Source organism: Paramisgurnus dabryanus, chromosome 4 (assembly GCF_030506205.2).
Source record: "Paramisgurnus dabryanus chromosome 4, PD_genome_1.1, whole genome shotgun sequence".
NCBI lineage: Eukaryota > Metazoa > Chordata > Actinopteri > Cypriniformes > Cobitidae > Paramisgurnus > Paramisgurnus dabryanus.
This window is the reverse complement of record NC_133340.1, coordinates 22,304,827-22,323,975: the sequence shown is the minus strand read 5'-3', so window position 1 is coordinate 22,323,975 and position 19,149 is coordinate 22,304,827. Positions and strand designations below refer to the sequence as shown.

Here is a 19,149-nt window from a genome sequence, read left to right as displayed (position 1 = left end):
CAACCCCATTTTATGTACCCTCATGTTTTCCCCTTTATCCCATCTGGATCTATTCCCCATTCTCCCTCACCTGATCTCCATTTGTTATCATCACACCTGCCAGCAATTCTCATCAGTCACCTTATTTATACTATGTTTGTTCATCCTTACCTTGTTGGTCATTATTCGCTGTTTGTTGATGTTATCGTTATGTTCCTGTTTAAGTTCCAGTAGTTGTTAAAATAATAAAAGTATCATTTCATTTATTACCTCAGTCTTCATCTCGCCTTCATCCTCCACCACACCCTGACAGTAATACGTTTATCATAATTTACAGGAGATGACAGTGTACACACAATTGTTTAGTAGGTGTTCAAATGTATTTTGTGACCCATGGCTTTGTTCATTTAGCTGGGTGCAAGGACCTCGACCACACTTCTCTAGACACTTGTGGTAAACAGCTATACTGTATGAATTTAAATAATGCAAACAGATCACATGTTGCAGTTATAAAATGTAGTGTCAAGTTAAAGAAGTTTAAATTGTACTATAATTTTCACAGTCCTGTCTTGTATTTTGAAGTTATGTCTTTTGTTTGCCATGTTTGTAGTTCTTTTGTTAGCGGATTCTTGACTGATTGTCTTCACAGGTGTTATCTTGTCAACCTGCGAGTAAGCCCCACTGTAAAAAAAAATGCAGCATTTTTGTCAAATCAACATACATTTTTATGTTACTTTAACTTAGAAAAACAAGTTGAAATTGTTTAACTATTTTTAAGATATGTCAACTGTATTCTTGCCTTGTTACTTGTGGTTTAGTTATTTTTATTGTTTTAAAAAATGTGTTGTGTTTGGATCCACTGCCCTTGTCTGCCGCCTTATCCTCCAAATGTTACAAATATTGTCTGCTGCATTGCAAAACCCTCCTGCTTGAGCGCCTCCTTGTTAGCAGGTTCAATCATCCGTGCTACCATTTGATAAAGTCAACTTTTTAAAATAACTTTCTCTGTCTGTGTTGCTTAATCCGCTCATGTAACTTGACACACTGCTGATTCTCGCCATACTTACATTGCCAAAATGCGCACGTATAAGTTGCTATGTCATCATTGTGTTCAAACATTAAAAGGGCCTATAGTACCGTCTTTAGGCATACACGAGGGTTCGCTGTATGTGCACCGCTGGGTTTTTGCAACTGTGCATACTTTGTATGTATAAAGTTGTGCATGCGCGTACAGGAGAATGTAGTATGTAGCCCAGGAGATGCACTACATTTTGGCGCAATGCGCATGCGTCGAACACCTGTGTAAACGTACAAATCAAATAAACTGTGGTGAAATGCACAGCCTTGCAAAGCATTCGTGTACGTTTGCATACACATAGAAAAACAGAATAAAAAACAGATAGCCACTGGACGCTGTAACGGAACAGGACCAAAACAGCAAAATGATAGAGCTGGACTCGTTCCTGAGTCCAAACGCACATCGGACCGAAGCCATTTCTGGTCTGTTTTTAGGAGTTTTTGCAGATATATGCCAGCGCCAATCCAGCACCGCCTGATCATCAGTATCGGCTCAGATTCATATTGCAGATCTGGACCAAATCAGTGTCAGACACAGCTAATGTCTTTCGGTTACCTATGGGAAAAGTGATCTGGGCCAGATCTGTAAAATGATATAAATACTCAACTTATGGCAGTTAGATGTTTAATCTGAAACCTCCATCTGGCACGGATCTGGTTCACAACCAGAAAACCTCTCTAAGACAGAAACGGAAGCAAGGGGCTTAAAACGGATCGGGGCCAAATGTAATTGGTACCTGGGGAGGCTTTAATTGTTGCCTGCATACGAATTCGCCTACTTAAACTATGTCCTAAACGTTTTTGTTATGGGAAAGTTTTGACATTTGAGTGCTTTTAAAGAGACATCCATTAAATCTAATTTTGAGTTTTTAGTACTGATAGCAAATTGGGATGCAGGGATAGTTCATTTGATGTCTGTGACGTCATCTTTCTGCGCACTAAGGTTAAAAATTCTCAAAAGATTTTTTCAAGACTTGAAAAAAATGTTATTAAAGGAAAAATGCAGTAACAATGTTTTTCCAGATAGATTACCATTTGTATTACCATAGATTAAATAAGATGGTTAAACAATAGCAACTGAAACAAACAAACAAAAAACTATATGGTTAATAGTTAATTTTCTCAAGTTTGTTATGAATAAAAAATGTAGTTTGCTAAGGCAAAGTTCACTTGTTCGATCCCATTGAACACACATACGGATAAATGCACCTACGTCACTTTTTGTAAACTGGCAAATGCAATAAATGTAAATGAAAAGACCACCACCCAGACAACTGCGCACTGAAGGTCGGACTTAACTTGTGTTAAAGTATTTTAGTCTTGAAAGCCTTAATCCGACGATAATTGTTTCTGTCTGGGTTAGTTTCTCTGTTCGTTATGTTATGGTTAAATATGATTCAAGGAGGAGGAACAGTTGTGACTGGTGCACGCTCTCTCTCTCTCTCTCTCTCTCTCTTTCTCTCTCTCGGTTTAACATGATTGTGTAGTGCGGGTATCAGACTGAATCAGTGAGCAGATGCCTTCACCTGCCGGGATGCTTAATAGGTGCCGTAGAGTGAGAGCGCGCGCGTAAAGAGGTTGGTGTATATTGTTGCATGCTTTTACAAACTCTTTCCATACAGTTAAGTGTTTTTCTGCTCATTTCTGTCAAGGGCTGTTTCACCCCTGCTTGCGCAATTTCATATATTCAGGTAAGCGCACAAGAATTTAAACTATCGTTTGACGTTTAGTACCTATATGAAAGCTTAACGGGGAAACTGTTTTGTCAGTATATTAAAGTTATTTTTTAGCACTGACAAATTAGCCAATATACAGTATATGCATTAGGATTGTTTTTTTTTTACGCGGTTTTTAAAGTCTGTATTTATTTTTCCAAAATGTACAAATATGCAGACGTATAAAAAAATCTACAGCACGATTTCCTAACGCTGTCTTTGACACCCTTTCATCGTGATTTTATGATGGTAAAAGCAACCTGATTTGAAGACACATTGGAGATTTTTTGACATCATTGCCGTTGCGGTATGTGGCATCGGGTACGTGCGCACGATTCTTGCGTTTGTTTGTTTTTTGCTTGTTCTGCCGGAAAATGAATTTATTATTATCAATAGTGTTATTAGGGAAAAGTCTAACCCTAAATAACACAGCGAAAGAGATCGACGAATCTTGAATGATTAAAAACATTTTTCAAAGCTTATGTGGTTGAGAAGGTAATAAGATGCGAACCATGCCCAATATAGAAATCTGATATTTATGTAACACACGTTTATATTTAACCGTGCTTTTTGTATGGGTGTTTTTGAAAAAGAAAACGAAAGAGTTTTAATGTCTTTATTGTTTCTCATAGACACTCTTGAGTTAAAGGTCAAATAGAGTCCACAACTAAAGTATCCTCTTGAGAAAAGACCCCATTGGTCTCAAACTGTCAATCAAACGTCAAACTTTTAAATATAAGCAAACATTTCTCATCAAAATCTATCAAGACCACATGAACCATACATTTTATAGCTCTGTTATCTTATTGTTTAAAAATTGTCTCATGTGTCTTTTAAATATTAGTTTTTTAAGGATCGCAGAAGTGTCAAAAACAAAAAGAAGTGCTGTCCAATTGGAGAGAGAGAGAGAGAGAGAGAGAGAGAGAGAGAGAGAGAGAGAGAGAGAGAGAGAGAGAGAGAGAGAGAGAGAGAGAGAGAGAGAGAGAGAGAGAGAGAGAGAGAGAGAGAGAGAGAGAGAGAGAGAGAGAGAGACATGCATGTATGCTTTGTGTCTTGTCATTCACAGACAGGTTTACAGTTTTGGCTCTGGTCTGTACAGTTAAGGTGATCTTCTTTTGGTCTTGTACAAATTTAGCATCTTTGATCTCATACTGTAAATGAAACAGACTCAAGGACATTAATGAAAACAAACCATATTTTGTAACAAACATGAACACATAAAAAGTAGCTATGCAGACCTTCACTGAGACATGACAAATACGGTCAAATCTGCAGAACAGCTTCATGCTTTCTTTATTTCTTCATCCATGTTTTCTTTCACACGAGTCACTCATCTCTTTCCCACCTCTAACTAGATTTGACCTTTTTTTTAATCTCTGTTGCAGATCCAGCATGGAGTCACTCAACCGTTCTGGGTGGACGGGGCCCATCTCAGGGGATTGCAACTCCACCACCGGATTGGGATTTTCAGGAATTTCATCCTCATTCGGGAATTACACTAGCAATGTGTCTGATCAAAGCATGCCGTTCCAAGGAAGCAGCACCATGGTGACCGCCGTGATATCATTTACCGTGTTTATTGTTGGACTTACCGGCAACACGTTAGCCATTTATGTGGTTTTACGTTATGCCAAGATGAAAACCGTTACTAACATCTACATCTTGAACTTGGCCGTCGCTGATGAGCTCTATATTTTGGGTTTACCCTTTCTTACGACTCAAAACGTACTTTCGTACTGGCCCTTCGGCTCCTTCCTGTGTCGCGTCGTCATGACGGCAGATTCGCTAAACCAGTTCACAAGCATCTTCTGTTTGACAGTCATGAGCATTGACCGCTATTTAGCAGTTGTGCATCCTATTCGCTCCACTAAATGGCGCAGACCAAAAGTAGCTAAAGTTGTTAGCGCTGCGGTGTGGGCATTTTCGTTCATTGTCGTTCTTCCTGTGGTGATATTCTCTGACGTCCAGGACACTTTTTACTCGTGTAACATGAGTTGGCCCGAGCCACAAAATGTTTGGTCCACGGCGTTTATCCTGTACACCGCAACGCTCGGGTTTTTCGGCCCACTGCTGGTCATCTGCATGTGTTACCTTCTCATTGTGGTCAAGGTGAAGTCATCCGGCGCTCGGGCCGGATTCACAAAGCGCAGACGTTCGGAACGGAAGGTGACGCGTATGGTGGTGGTGATCGTGGTGGTGTTTGTTTTCTGCTGGCTGCCATTCTACATCATCAACATCGTAAACCTGGTCTTCATCGTTCCGGAGAACAGTGTGATGGCGGGGGTGTATTTTTTCTCTGTGCTCATGTCGTACGCCAACAGCTGCGCCAATCCCCTTCTCTACGGGTTTTTGTCCGACAACTTCAAGCAGAGTTTCAGAAAGGTCCTGTGCTTTCGGAAAGCGAATGGCGTAGAGGACGGCGACCCCAGTGTTCCGCGGACTGAGAAAACCACAACTCACGACACCACGTTCCTGGCACCGCGGAACAATGACTTTAATGGACACGTACAGAGCAGCCAGGTAAATCCTCGCCGGCACTCACTTTTCACTTTTTATACAGTTAACACTTTTGTATGTTTTTCGTGAATGTGATGAGTGTTAAGCCTGGAGTATAGTCTTTTTTTACGTGTACACGAACGTATCTGCACGGCTGAACGCACAGCCTCGCAAATAAAATAAAAGTTTATTTGACTCATACATGCACACAGATGTTTGACACATGCGCATTGTGACAAAATGCTATTTATTGAGGGCCGTACAATGTACGCAGGGTTTAAAAAATCTGGCTGTGCCTGTAAAGTACACATGCACTCTTCTGCCTACATGTCAGAAATGGACCACATTTTGGCCTTTAAGCTTATTGCTCACTACCTGACATCGGCTTATTGCCAATGGCTATTCAATTGACACATTTTACAAAAAAATGTACACAGAAAATGTGCACTACTGCATATATTGAAAACGTTGACTGATGCTATGCACTTCTAGTTATTAGCAAAATAGGCACAGTGATTGACTATGCAATGCTAATAATCTCAAAATGGGCAAATATTGGTTATACGGGTAGAATGACATAATAATAGGAATAATTTGTTACATTTTATGTAGCGCTTTTCTGCAGCACTTAAAGCGCTTTTAATATGAAAGGTGGATTTTTCTCAACAACCACCAATGGCCACCACCGACATGAGGATGAGTAAATGGTGAACTATTCCTTTAAGATGTTTTCAGGATTGTCCACAATGTTTTGTAACCTAGTATTACTCAATTCAAAAAGCTCAATCACTCAAAAAGAAAGAAAGAAAGAAAGACATAAGGAAAGAAAGTTTTCATGATGCTGTTAGTTCACTGTTGTACTGAGTTAATTCCCTGTAGGTTACAAACATGTCAAGAATTTCACATTGGATACAGCTGCCAACATGTTAATCCTTACACACTCCCCACTGAAACTGATTTACAGAGTATAAAATAGACAGACATGTGTGTATGTGTGTGTGTGTGTGTGTCTTCCTGTCCATCAGTCAGACCCTCTTATATGCCCTTAGGGAAAAAAGCCCTCATATGTTCCCAATAAACATTCCCAATGTCCCCATATATGACCATCTGTGTGTGTGAAAGAGAGAGAAAGAGTTGTGCAATAGGTTTGACCAAATTCGTTTATCATGCTATGATGAATGTTATGTCATTGTATTGGTATATATCACAACATGTGTGTGTGTGTGTGTGTGTGTGTGTGTGTACAGTACATGTACAATGTTGAATGTATGATTATGAGCAGCAGCGTTGCTTTTGGAGTGATAGGCAGTACACATTCTAGGGGCCCTCAACCCCCAACAAAGATCACTTGCACGCTTTGCTCGGTCCGATGGAGACCAAACTAAATCACTCTCACATGCATGAATGGATTCCTACATGTTGTATTACTTATAGATTTGAACAACTTGTGTTGGACTAAACACATTTAGTTGAATGATCTGAGTCCATAGATTCTGTGTCCCAAAACAGCACCATTTCACTGGAATCTGTCTCTTTCTTTTAGAGGCTGTTTAAACCTTAATAAGATGCATTTTAGTTGAACAGATCACAAGTGGACGACACTAAATACAGGTGTATACGGGTTGTAAAACGTTTTGAGTTTGTCTACTTTAGACCACATTCAAAGGTAGTCAAAAACGCATTCGACCGGATTGCTTTTGTGGCTGCCTGTGATTTACAGAGCGCAATGTTTTTACATCGGTCCTGACTTCTAGCGCAAACCCATAATGTTCAGTGCGATCTTTATGCTTTCATTTATAAAACTGAAACGGCTCTCCACCTCTTACATTTTTGTTTCATTTTGCGAACGTGTGAAAGTTGTGCGACCTTTTTCATCAATTGCTCGGAAATATCTTAGAAAGCCATTACATATACATGTAGAAAATGTTGTGCACCATGTGTACTAAAAACCCAAGCCGCGGACATAATATTAGTGCGCGTCAATTTGAACCTGTCATTTCTCCAGCTCGCATTTTAGTAAAAGCAGAGGGACCCCTTCAAAATAATTAGTTTATTTAATAAAACACCTGGAGCGAACATAAATGTGTCTCTTTCGTCCACTTATTTATCCGATCGACCAAAGTGCATCTTAAAGCAACACTGTAGTTTCCATGTAAAAATGACTTACAGCTCCCCCATGTGGTTAAAAAGCGCAACAGTGCCTGGTATCAGACACTCTTCTGCAGGCAGGGGAAGGGGCGGGGCTGTGTGCTCTACCCTCCACCACCACTTTCAGAGTGTGCTTGTAGCAGCTAGGAGGCTGCTCAGGTTGCAGCAACAGTACAATTTGTCCAGTTAAAAGTTGTTCTATCACTGTAATATTTTTAGAGACATTATTTAAAGGTAAAAAAACTACATAGTGTTGCTTTAATACCAGATATACTTTAAACAGCCCTATTAGTTTTGTTGCAGTAACAGTGAGAACAAAATGTAAAAGAGAGAGAAAAGACATTTGAGAGGGAATTTGTAAAAAACACAGGTGTGAAAAAGGAAAGGTTGTGTGCGTGTGTGTCTATTTTTGTTCAGTTTTTCAACAAACAGCTCAACAAATCTGTCATTGTTACTCACCCTCATGTCGCTCCAAACTTGTGAACAGTTTTTATCTGAGGAAGCATTGTGAACAGTCATGCAGCTCTTTTATGTACAACAAAACATTTCACTTTCTAGAACAGTTTCAGATTATTTTTACAATGGCATATTAACTGTAACTCAATCAATTATTATACACTTCTTTGCACTTTCCATTGATTTCATGTTTTAATACCGAGCATAGATATATTTTATCCACTAACCGTAACCTAACCCCCTCAAACCTTTTTACAGTTTTACATTTTCATTTTGTATATTTAATAATTCATTTGAATTACAAAGGCGGTTTACAATGTAGCAAATGCCAGGTCATTATGAGTTCATACTGTGCAAATGTCTTAGGCCACCATTAGATTTATTGTTTTTGCCATGGCATAATGACCGATATGATATGATATAATTATTTCTCAGTCTCTTTGTTTAGAATACAACCAGAAAATACAGGACATTTGTATGCCTTCCTAAAAAAACTGAATAAAATTATACGCTTTTTAATGTGAGCTTCTCGAGCAATAGCAGGAAGCTGCAGGATCTCTTAAACCTAAATGAAATGAAATTATAATTTGAATGAAATAATTACTTCAGCTCTTTAGTCTCTTTAAAAGAGTTCAATATGTGTTTAGTGCCAAGAGAAGTACTGAATTTTGCATTAATAAGCCATTCTGTTCTGACAATTGTGGGCTTAATGGTTGTGGCTAGAAGGGATAGAGCAAATGCAGAAATCCTGTGAAATCTCGTTGGATTAGTGCTGTTTTTATCCTAATCCTACACCCAAACCTAACCCTACACCCAACATTTCACGGGATTTAGGCCATAGCTGTATCCCATCTAGCCCGAATTGCTGTTTTAGTCTTAATCCTCCCCCCAACCTAACCTTAAACCCAACATTTCGGCTGTAGCTGCATCCCATCTATCAAGAACCACTGTTTAATCCTAACCCTAAACCCAGTTTTTCATGAGATTTAGGTCGTAGCTGTTTCCGATTTTTTTTTTGTATTTTGTATACATATTTCCTGAGAGTAAAAAAATAAATATGGATGTCAGTAAAACCTTTCTAAAACAACAAAGCTGATGGTGGCTTAAGACTTATTGTACACATCTGTATGTCCCCAAAATGTGGGTAAAACATCCAACACACACACTCGCTGGTTTCCATGTTTTGTGGAGACGTAATGCATTATATAATGTACAAACTGTATATTCTATTCCTTCCCCAAACACTAACCCCAACCATCACAGAAAACATTCTTCTATCTTAGATTTTCAATAAACATCATTCTGTTTAATTTATAAGCTTGTTTCCTCATGGGGATCTCAAAATGTCCCCACAAGGTCACAAATTTACTGGTATTCCTATCTTTGTGGGGACAAATGGTCCCAGGTACACACAAACCAGGTACACACACACACACACATCAGTACAGAGGTGCCACTGTCTGTCCTGTTTTGTGTTTCTGCAGGAACTGCAGTTAGAATCTTGCATGAGCTCATCTGAGAAGCCACAGACCGCAAAACCACAGATCATTGGACAGTCCACTCTTTAAACTCACCTTCTCTCTCTCTCTCTCTCTCTCTCTCTCTCTCTCTCTGTCATCTTTATTTCTTCTACTTTTCTGTGGTCTGTTCTCTTTTTCTCAAACTGTCATCATTGGATTCCTGTGGAAGGTGTGGCCTGAGCCCCAAGCCTCGTACCAGAATGTGCCAGTGACCACGCCCTCCCGAACAGCAGAGCTCAGCCTCCACCCGGTGTCCACTGCAGTCACACCAAGTCCCAGCCATGACCTGTGACCCTGCCGGGCCGCGAGAGCCGATCTGAACAATACCAGGATACTCGGACACAATGTGTGAAATCCTAACAGCAAGTCAAACGATGAAAAAACAGAGAGAAGAAGGAAATATAAACACAGAATGATGAAGACACAAGGGGATTTAGAGATTTATATTGCTGTCATAACACACCTGCAAACCTTATGAAATATCCAGATCACATTTCACTCAACAAATCAGAATGAAAAAACTGGACATTTCTTTCAGTAATGCACATTTTATCAACATTTCAGGAGCCCAGAAGCAAAAGCAGCTGAACGCCACCTTCAATATTGATCGAAAGCACTTGGCATGTTCATTAAATACTTTGGCTTCAAATCTTCTTAATCCCGGCCTCCGGACAGTCGGCCACCACAAAGTCCATGGAATTGGATGAAAAATGACAAGTTTTTTACCCAATTAAAGGAGGTTTAACATATATATTAGGATATTAAAAATAATTTTTGAGCATTTTACTTTTAATCAGAAGAACAGCGAAGAGTGACTTTTTAAGAAGTGGAGATTTTTGCATGTACTTAAAGGATTTTGCTGTGAAAGACGGCATATTTGTCTTAAATACCAATGAAATGACTAAAGTGACTTTTGTAAAATAATTACTGACTAATAACCTTTAAATTGGCATTTAAGTGAAATTACTCAAACTAAAATAAGAGCCTGATAAGAGCACTTGGTTTGCAGGGTTTTGCATCTGAACTCTTCATTTATTTGTATTAGATTCTCAATATAAGACATATTTACATAAACATATCTATTTAGTGTTTTGAAATACATACATTCTTCTTTAACTCAGCTTTTATCAAAGAGAACAACAGCATATTTTAACTTTTAAATACTAAAGTTTAAATACTAAATCAATATTTTATGTAACAGTAGTGAGGATAAGAAACGGTGAAGGACGAGCTTTATGGTAAAATTCACAACGGTTCTTAACATCCGTCCATTTCTCTTGAATATGACCTGCACATATCTGTAAAAATGTTCCCAGGACTGTACTGTTTACACGATCGCCATGATCTCGCTCTTCTATGTGCAACCTTCTGTGATGTCAAGTGGAAAACAAATGCGCATGCATGCACGCACATACATACCCACAAAGAACTGAACTGCCAGATCTTACAGGACGATAACGGAAATCTCATGGAGCATTTCAGTCTCCTAGCATCCTATACGTACAATCACACACAAAATATGCCGTGGCATGCATCACGTGTCAGAATTTTAAATGTACTTGCAATGGAAAGACACCTAATGTTGGACATATACGGAAATCAACAATCCACTTCAGATTTGCTGGGCTGGTAAGCATTAGCTTTTAGACAAAAAAATATTAAATTAAGTACATTTGTGTATTAAGTACATTAGTAAACAAGCAAAAATAAAAATATGCCAAAGGGGTAAGATTTTATTTTTTCTTGAATTAAGTGTTTGAGATTTTTTTACTTGTTTTAACTCTTCCCCCCAGCATTTGTTTTAAATAGTTGCCAGCCAGCGCCAACATTTTTCAAGATTTTCACAAAAGTTTAATGCCTTCCAGAAAATGTTATTTTTAAAATATATAAACATACAATATATCAAATGAAAGAACAGACACTCTACTTTAAAACAAACAAACAAACAAACAAACAAATTTCATCTTACCTTCATTTGTTCTCTTTTTATTACCATATGGCTAGGTTTCTTCAAAAACACCCAATTTTGAGCAAAAACCTGAGATAATTCAATTTTTTTGAAGGATGTTTGATAGAGATCAGATGAGAGCGATCCTCAAAACTTACATGGACATATAGCTGTTTGCCGGGTTTTATAAGTTGCGGAAGAGCACGTCAATTAAGACGAGATAACTCGTCAATGGCGGGGAAAAAGGTGAACACAAATTCAGTTAAATTAAGTTTTTCTTTGTCTAAAAACTACAATTATTTTCTTTTATTCATCAATAAAAATTAAGCATTTCAATTATGCATTAAGATTTTTTTATGTTTGTACTGAAAACAAGACAAAAATACTAAGTAAGATCAATGATCTTATAATAATACTAGCTTTGTTTTGTGTCATTTATCCTATAATTTTGGATGTACAGTAGTATGGCAAGAAGCTTCTTTGTTGCGTCGCCTGGAATAGCAAACAGTAGCATTGCAGTTTTTCCTCTGCGGTCAGATGTTCAAGATGTCCACATTTGACTTTGAATGGAGTTGTCTTAAAAAAGAAAAATTTTGACCTATGACATACTGGTGTTGCTTTATTCTTCTGTGAATACTCAGCTCTTCTTACTTGGGGACTTTCATGTTAAACAAGATTGTGGAACTATGACATTGCTTCTGAATGGTCTGAGATTTCTGCATGGTATTGAGAATCTTGAAATTCTTGCCAGTGTGGTAAGGGTTTTCGTGTATAAGGGTCAAGAATCCATTTTCTGATCTGTATTGATGTGCCAAATGTAGCAAAGTGCCTTTTCATGTCTTGGATGACGCTATCAGCACACAAGACTGACCTAGAATTGTGCGTCTTTGCTTGCATTTGTTTTTTAGTTACTGTCTGGAACTTGTTGCGTAAGTGTGCTTCGTTGTTAAATGTTAATGATTACGTGTATGCAGTATATATATAACATTCTTTTTAAATATATTATTACACTAAATATATAAAAAACTTTGTGCTTTATAAGAATTTTGACACTGTCTTGAAATTTTTGTTATCACCACCAATTTTAACCACATCACCACATTTCTAAGCTCACATTTGTAGTGAGATTTGATGTGCAAAATGTCTTAAGACAAAAGAGGTTTGCGTTAAATATGTTAAGCACACAAACTTGGTTGACATCTCTGATTGGCTGCTTTTAGAAACAGCTTTAATATCTTATAGTTTGGTGACCCTGCTTGTGTGAGAACTACAGTGTTTGTTTGTTCTATGTGTGTATTTATAAAAGCTATTGAGAATGTGCATCCTGTTTTTAATACTAATTGTGCCTCAAAAATATACTTTAATGACACTTGTATTTCAGCAGTATCATCATGTTGTTCAGAAAGCTTTACAAACCACAGTAAAGTCTTGATTTTTTATTAATCATTATCCAAAAGATGAATTTGATTCTAGAACAGATGCTTAAAAAACTGTCTTTTTTTGCACAGTTATAATCAATATTATTTTGTTTACTCACTGTTTATCATATCTAGATCATTTTTGGGGAAACAGTGCCATTTGTGCTTGAGCTTTAAAGAGTTTATATTTTATTTTATTAATTTCAGAATGTATTTTCCCACCTTATGACCAAAATTACCTTGACTGCAACTGTAACACATTATAAAATAAAGTGATGAGGTCTATATAGTTCACAAACTGCAAAGTTTTTTTGAAAATGAGCCTTTTTATATATATGTATATTGCACAAAATATTAAAACTAGTACTATAGGTTGAAAGCATCTTGAATTGTTGAAATGTTTTAGGGAGTATGTGTAAAGAACAGACCCTCATGAGAAGCGTACAGATATAGCTGCTGTCATACATGTCACCAGTGAAATCAAGCGCCAGAACTTGTGAAAATTGCAAATGAAAATCAAATATTTGACTTGTATATAAACAATGCTGTTATCTGAATAAAATATGTATTCATTAGCCATCTGATTTCAACATCTGTTTTGTTGTCTGATTATTTTATTAAACCTCTTAAGGGTCTCCACTGTCACTTGTACACCAATTTACCTCCAATTTACAAAAAAGTAAAAAATATGATCCACTGCATTAGATTATTTTCATTTGGGAAAAATGTTCACTTTTATTAAAATGAAATACCTATAACTATTTATGTTATATAAGTATTATGCAGAATTGCATTTATAAGCATAATTATTAGGTTATTATTCCAGATGCATCTGTACAATGTGTTTTGCAGACATCAACTGAATTGAATATAATTTAGTAAAATGTCTTTCTTTCTTACATTTTTATCTTAATTTAAATGTTCAGAATATAATCTGTAGTAGTATTGATTTATGGTGTATACTCTCTCTCTGGTGTAATATGCTGGTGTTGGGTCAAATTGACACGGTAGTTTTCCATCTGTCTTTTCCTCTGTTTTACTCACTCCATCACACGCTTTCCTTTTCTATCTCAGTGAGGTTTCCACCCGGTGTTTCTAATACCTCCTCTCTATACTTTCAATTGTCAAATCCCACCATCGCTGTTATGAAACATTTCACCACCCTTCAGACCTACTTACTGAACAACATCTTCTTATCTCATTTTGTGTCGAGATCATCAATGCAGTTGAAAACAAAGGTCGAGGAAATTAAGCATTGTTCCTACCAGACAGTCCACCCACTTTCCAGCGTGATGGCACTAAATCTTCAATCTAAGCCAGAAAAGCAATAACAAACAAACACAGGAGGCCCGTTGTCAGATACAATTCATGAGAAATAGTTCAGCCTAATGACCAAACAGAATTCAGATCCATGTCTCAGACAAAACATTCATTCTAAAAAAAAGTTTAGTGGTTTTAACCCATTGTTGGGTAAATATTGAACAGAAACAATTGTTGGGTGATAAATAAACCTATCATGGGCTGTTTCAGCCCAAATGCCCAAAACCCAGAGGTTTATTTATAACCCAGCAGTTGGTTCTGTCCAATATTTATCAAAACAACTCAACATTTTAAGTAAAGCGTGATGAGCAGGTGTTCTAGCACTCCAATCACTTAAGGAACAGAAATAAACATTAATACAATTTTACGGTCATACCAGCCTGATCTCGCGAGAAATCGTACATATTTTACGAGTTGGCTATTCGCATCAATTCATACGAAGTTAATGGTATGATTCTCATGAAAAAAAACGAACCCCTAACCCCGTACCTAACCCCAACGTCACAGGAGGCAAGGCAAATCATACCAAAACTTACGTATGTGGTCGTATGAATTAATACGAATTCTCGTGAGATAGCACACTAAAGAAATTCAGGATGAGGAACATTTTAATTTTTAATAAGATTTCTAATGTGGCCTTTGTTGAGTTTCTAGCCACTTTGTGAACTCTCATGTTCTGTATCATTGGTTCCAGTGAGTATGGGTTTCGATGCTGTGACCTTCACAACGGCCACAAAGTGAAAGGTGTAAATAATATCTTCCAAAAGTGCTTCTTCTGGGGTGTAAGAGGTGAATCAGGGAGAATGTCCACTATCAATGACAGCAAGATAGTTGCCGAAAGGAGTCCAAACAGAAGCAGACAGTGACTTATCAGTCATTGCTGTTGGCAGATTAAAGGTCTATCGTTGGCAGATTAAAGGTCTATCGGGGCATGAATTCATCAGACCGAAGGGCTAGTGAGAACGGCCTTCATTTATTCCAGAACATGGTAGATATCAGTACACCACTGCTGGCTTATCACAAATGCTAGAAATCTGTTTTCTCTGTAGATTTGCTTGAGGACCGTGTGCAAAGCAGTTCCGCAAAATCTGTGAGATTTCTCTAGAAAGCCAACACAACGATCTCATGGCTGTAAATCATATCGACGGGGATTTTCTGAATTACGTGCACTTGTAAAACAACATCCCTCAGAGGTCGGTTTCCTCGTACGTTACCTCAGTTCTCATCACTCACGGGGTCGTCTGGGGTGTTGGAGGACTTCTTGTTCCAGAAACACATCCAACATCATTTAATGATCCTCATCAAAGTGTGAAGGAAAATGCCAGATATTACTCAAGAGTGTGTTAAGATAAAGTCTCAAAATTACTGCCAATTTGAAAAATCATCTGAAGTGCAGAAAGTATGTGCATATGTATGTACAGTTTTTATTTATGTAAATTTGCGAATATATAAATATGTGCATTTGTACAGACTCATACAATAGCATATGAAATATAATAATAACCAACTTGTGAGGACATTTTAATAGAAAAGGGCACATAAATCAGCCAAAGCATGTTTTTCTTGTTTTTGTGAGGTTTAGCTTTAAGCCCGTAGTATAGTTTTTTGTACTTTGTATGTATTGCTGCAAAATGCGATTCATTTCCGGGGTTGCATATACTACATTCTCTGGTACGCGCATGGGCGACCTACTTGTACAAAGTATGCACGGTTACAAAAATCAAGCGATGCAGGTACAGTTCGTGTACTAATCTGAGGAGGAAATTTGTGGCCCGTGTACAGCATGCGGACACTCGCGTGCGTAAAAACAGAATTATACATCTATCTTAAGGGTAAAGAAATCAGTGGAGAAGTATGAAATGACCTTACTAATATTGTGATACAAACGTGTGTGTGTGATATTGTGAAACAAATGTGTGTATGTACTAGTATGTGTGTATGGGGTGCTTATCCTAGTCCCAGACTAAGAGGCATGTTTGAGCTGCCTTATTTTTAAAAACCTTGTACTGACATATATTAACAAATATCATTATCATTGTTTTGTCTCAAGATGCACACCAGTGTTGTTTTTTGTAAGGATTGTTTGAAAAAACGAATTAAATGTCCTTATATAACTAAGGCCTAGTCCTGGATTAATCTAAACCCTGTCTGGTAAACCACCCCATAGTTATCTTCATCCATAAACAAATTTATATAATATAATATACTGTACTATACATGTCAACATTGGACATTTCCCTCCTTTAAATTAACCCAATGTTTTGCATTTAAACATCCCAGCATTTTTCCTTGAAGGAAGATAATAGGAAATCTACACAGTTGAATCTTTCAGAAGCAAAAACAAAAAATATTCTTCGAGAAGTGGGACAAAAGGCATTGTTTTCAAAATAAAAGCAACTCTAACCCATACACAGAAGATTCTGTGTTTTTCCCAAACTAAAATTTAGCAACAAGTTACTTTGCCAACATCAACTTGCGCAACTCGAGTAGCTACAGTGGATGTTTTACAGTCCCCAGTAGGTATTTTTTGGCATGTTTTTCATGTGTGTGTGGGTGTTTACTGTGGCTCCTGTCGCCAGACACAAAATAACATAATATCCCATAATAAAATAAAGGAGAGTAATAAGCTATGAGACATAGCTTAAACAAACAACAAGAAACACTGTTTTGTGTGTCAGACAGATCATCATTCTTCCTAATGTGGCTCTGATCGTGTAGCCCATCCTGGTGATGTTAAAAGGCACTTGATCAGAGACCCTCACTGCGTGACCTTTGAAAGCACCGCAGGAGAGCGGCTTCATTTTTCCTCTGATCCGGGAGCAGTATTTAAACCAGAGGCTTGACCTAGACCATCATTAGAGAAACCTGATCTGAAAATAAACTTAGATCTTAAGGTCTCCATTAGCACACAATTTCTGGACACCCTGTCAGGTTGCATTCGGAGGCAACGTCGAATGTGTCCGACTGGAGCTGCAGGAGATTCATTATACACTCCTCAAAACACACGGACACATCCAACTGTGATGTTACACAACTATATGTTTGTCTATGTGACTATGTGTCAACCTGTCTGGCTTCATGATCTTTATTTTTCTGATATTTTAAAGGGTAAAGGCCAAAGCAAGGTTTAGATAACATCATCTCGAGTCGCCTGTCCAAACATTTAGATTTGATTGTAGTGAGAAAAATAGTGCAGAGACTTTGTGGGTCATACAGATCTTTAACTATTTTTTAATGGTATTGATGTAAATTTATTTACATGCATATCTAAATATTCTATATAATTTATTTAAACTTGTTCAGAATTGTTTTATCTGCAAAGTCCCTTTATGGAAGTTGTGGCACTAGGTGGCCATGTTTGCAATGTCTCCAGGCAGTTATTTCAGTCATGCAACACTATCCTATCTATTTGAATGGAGAAGGATGGATATCTCTAAAATTGCGTGCTAAAAGCACAATTAAAGGACATATTTCTGACTAACAATTAAAGATGACATCAAGTGTTTCATAACTTTAATTTCTAAAGCTCAAACTGCACTAAAAATAATTTTTTCAAAAAGGCATATCCTGCCAAAAAGAATCGTTAGTCTTTAACAATTGATGATTAGTTATTTTAAATGCCAGAGCGGCCATATTAGGCATTGCATTTTCAACAATTCTTAGTAATAGTGGTACTCTATCTTGTTATATCCAATATCTTTGTCATCTGTTTGATTTGTTTTTGCTTAATTCAAGGCATTCTCGGATTTTATGCGATGCTGCTCTAGCTTCCAGGTATTTTGCACGGCAATAAAATAAGGCAGCCGCAGTTCATAATGTTTGGGGCAGAGGAAATATTACCTCATTGATCTATTTGACAATATTTCCATGGTGGCCTAAAATAAACAAAGTTTCAGTCCTTTCTCTCTCTTTTTGGCACTTTCCTCTATTTTTTCCTATAGCTAACGAACAAGTGTACAATTCTCTGCATGACCTGGAATTCTCACACATGCCGGGTCAAATTGACTCCAGTGATCAAACTGACATCTCCCATGTTTTTCCATGTGTACCTCCTTTAAGCCTGTAGGGAAGATAACAGTCCCTCACATTTGGCCAAAAATTCAGATTATTTCAACGTTTGCAGTTCTGACTTGAGGGCAAATCTTACCTAGTTAAAGGGATATTTCAAACAAAAATGAAAATTCTGTCATCATTTACTCTTACTCTGTAAATGATGACAGAATTTTAATTTTTGGGTGAACATTCATCTTGTTTTCTGAAAAAAAAAAATCTGGTAAGTTTATGCTTAAAACAAGTAAAAACATCTGCCAATGTGGTAATAAATATTTAATTGAATTAAGTTTATTGAATTAAGTTTATTAAATAAAGTTGACTTATTTTTCTTACACTGGCAGACATTTTACCTGTTTCAGGCATAAATTTACATTTCATGATTTATTTAAAAAAAAAAAAACAGCCGCCACTGGTCATTATGGAAATGAGATTTTTGTGCCTGTGTTCTTGAACTTGCGCCTTGTCAGCAAATCACTTTCCACTCCCATCTGTGCTTTAATGAAATTGTGCTCTTACGCTAATTTGCCCTATCTGGCCTAAAATCTCTTAGGTCATTTTATATCTCAAATAAATATATCTTAATTTAAGAATTTTTATAAGATTTTTACTTGAAAACAAGACAAAACTACTAAGACACACATTTTTTTAAGTATAAACACTGCAAAAATGACTTTCAAGAAAAATTTTACTTAATATTTTTGTCTTGTTTTCAGTAAAATATCTAAAAATCCTTAAATTATGATGTATTTTCTTGATGAGCAAAACGACCCAAGAAAATAAGTCTAGTTTTTAGATCAAAAATATAAAATTTAAGTGATTTTGTGCATAAAACAAGCAAAAAAATATGCCAATGGGGTAAGCAAAAAATCTTGAAAATTTTTATTAAACATTAAATTCAAGAAAAATTTGCTTACCCCATTGGCAGATATTTTTGCTTGTTTTATGCACAAAATCACTTTTTGGTCTAAAAACTTAAGCCTGTAGGGAAGATAACAGTCCATCACATCTCACATTTGGCC

At 37.0% G+C, this 19,149-nt stretch overlaps 1 protein-coding gene across 2 annotated transcripts; it reads left to right on the top strand.

The window, feature by feature from the left end:
- Window positions 1–2,502: 2,502 nt before the first annotated feature.
- Window positions 2,503–11,311, top strand: LOC135785679 (somatostatin receptor type 5). Of its 2 annotated transcripts, none has more exons than XM_065295141.2 (3): window positions 2,503–2,633; window positions 4,157–5,291; window positions 9,561–11,311. In XM_065295141.2, the coding sequence occupies exons 2-3, from the start codon at window positions 4,164–4,166 to the stop codon at window positions 9,681–9,683; spliced, it is 1,251 nt and encodes a 416-aa protein (XP_065151213.1). In that variant the 5' UTR covers window positions 2,503–2,633; window positions 4,157–4,163; the 3' UTR covers window positions 9,684–11,311. The 2 variants fall into 2 exon arrangements, with proteins under 2 accessions (XP_065151213.1, XP_065151214.1); XM_065295142.2 differs by having other exon boundaries at window positions 9,356–11,311.
- The last annotated feature ends 7,838 nt before the right edge of the window (window positions 11,312–19,149 follow it).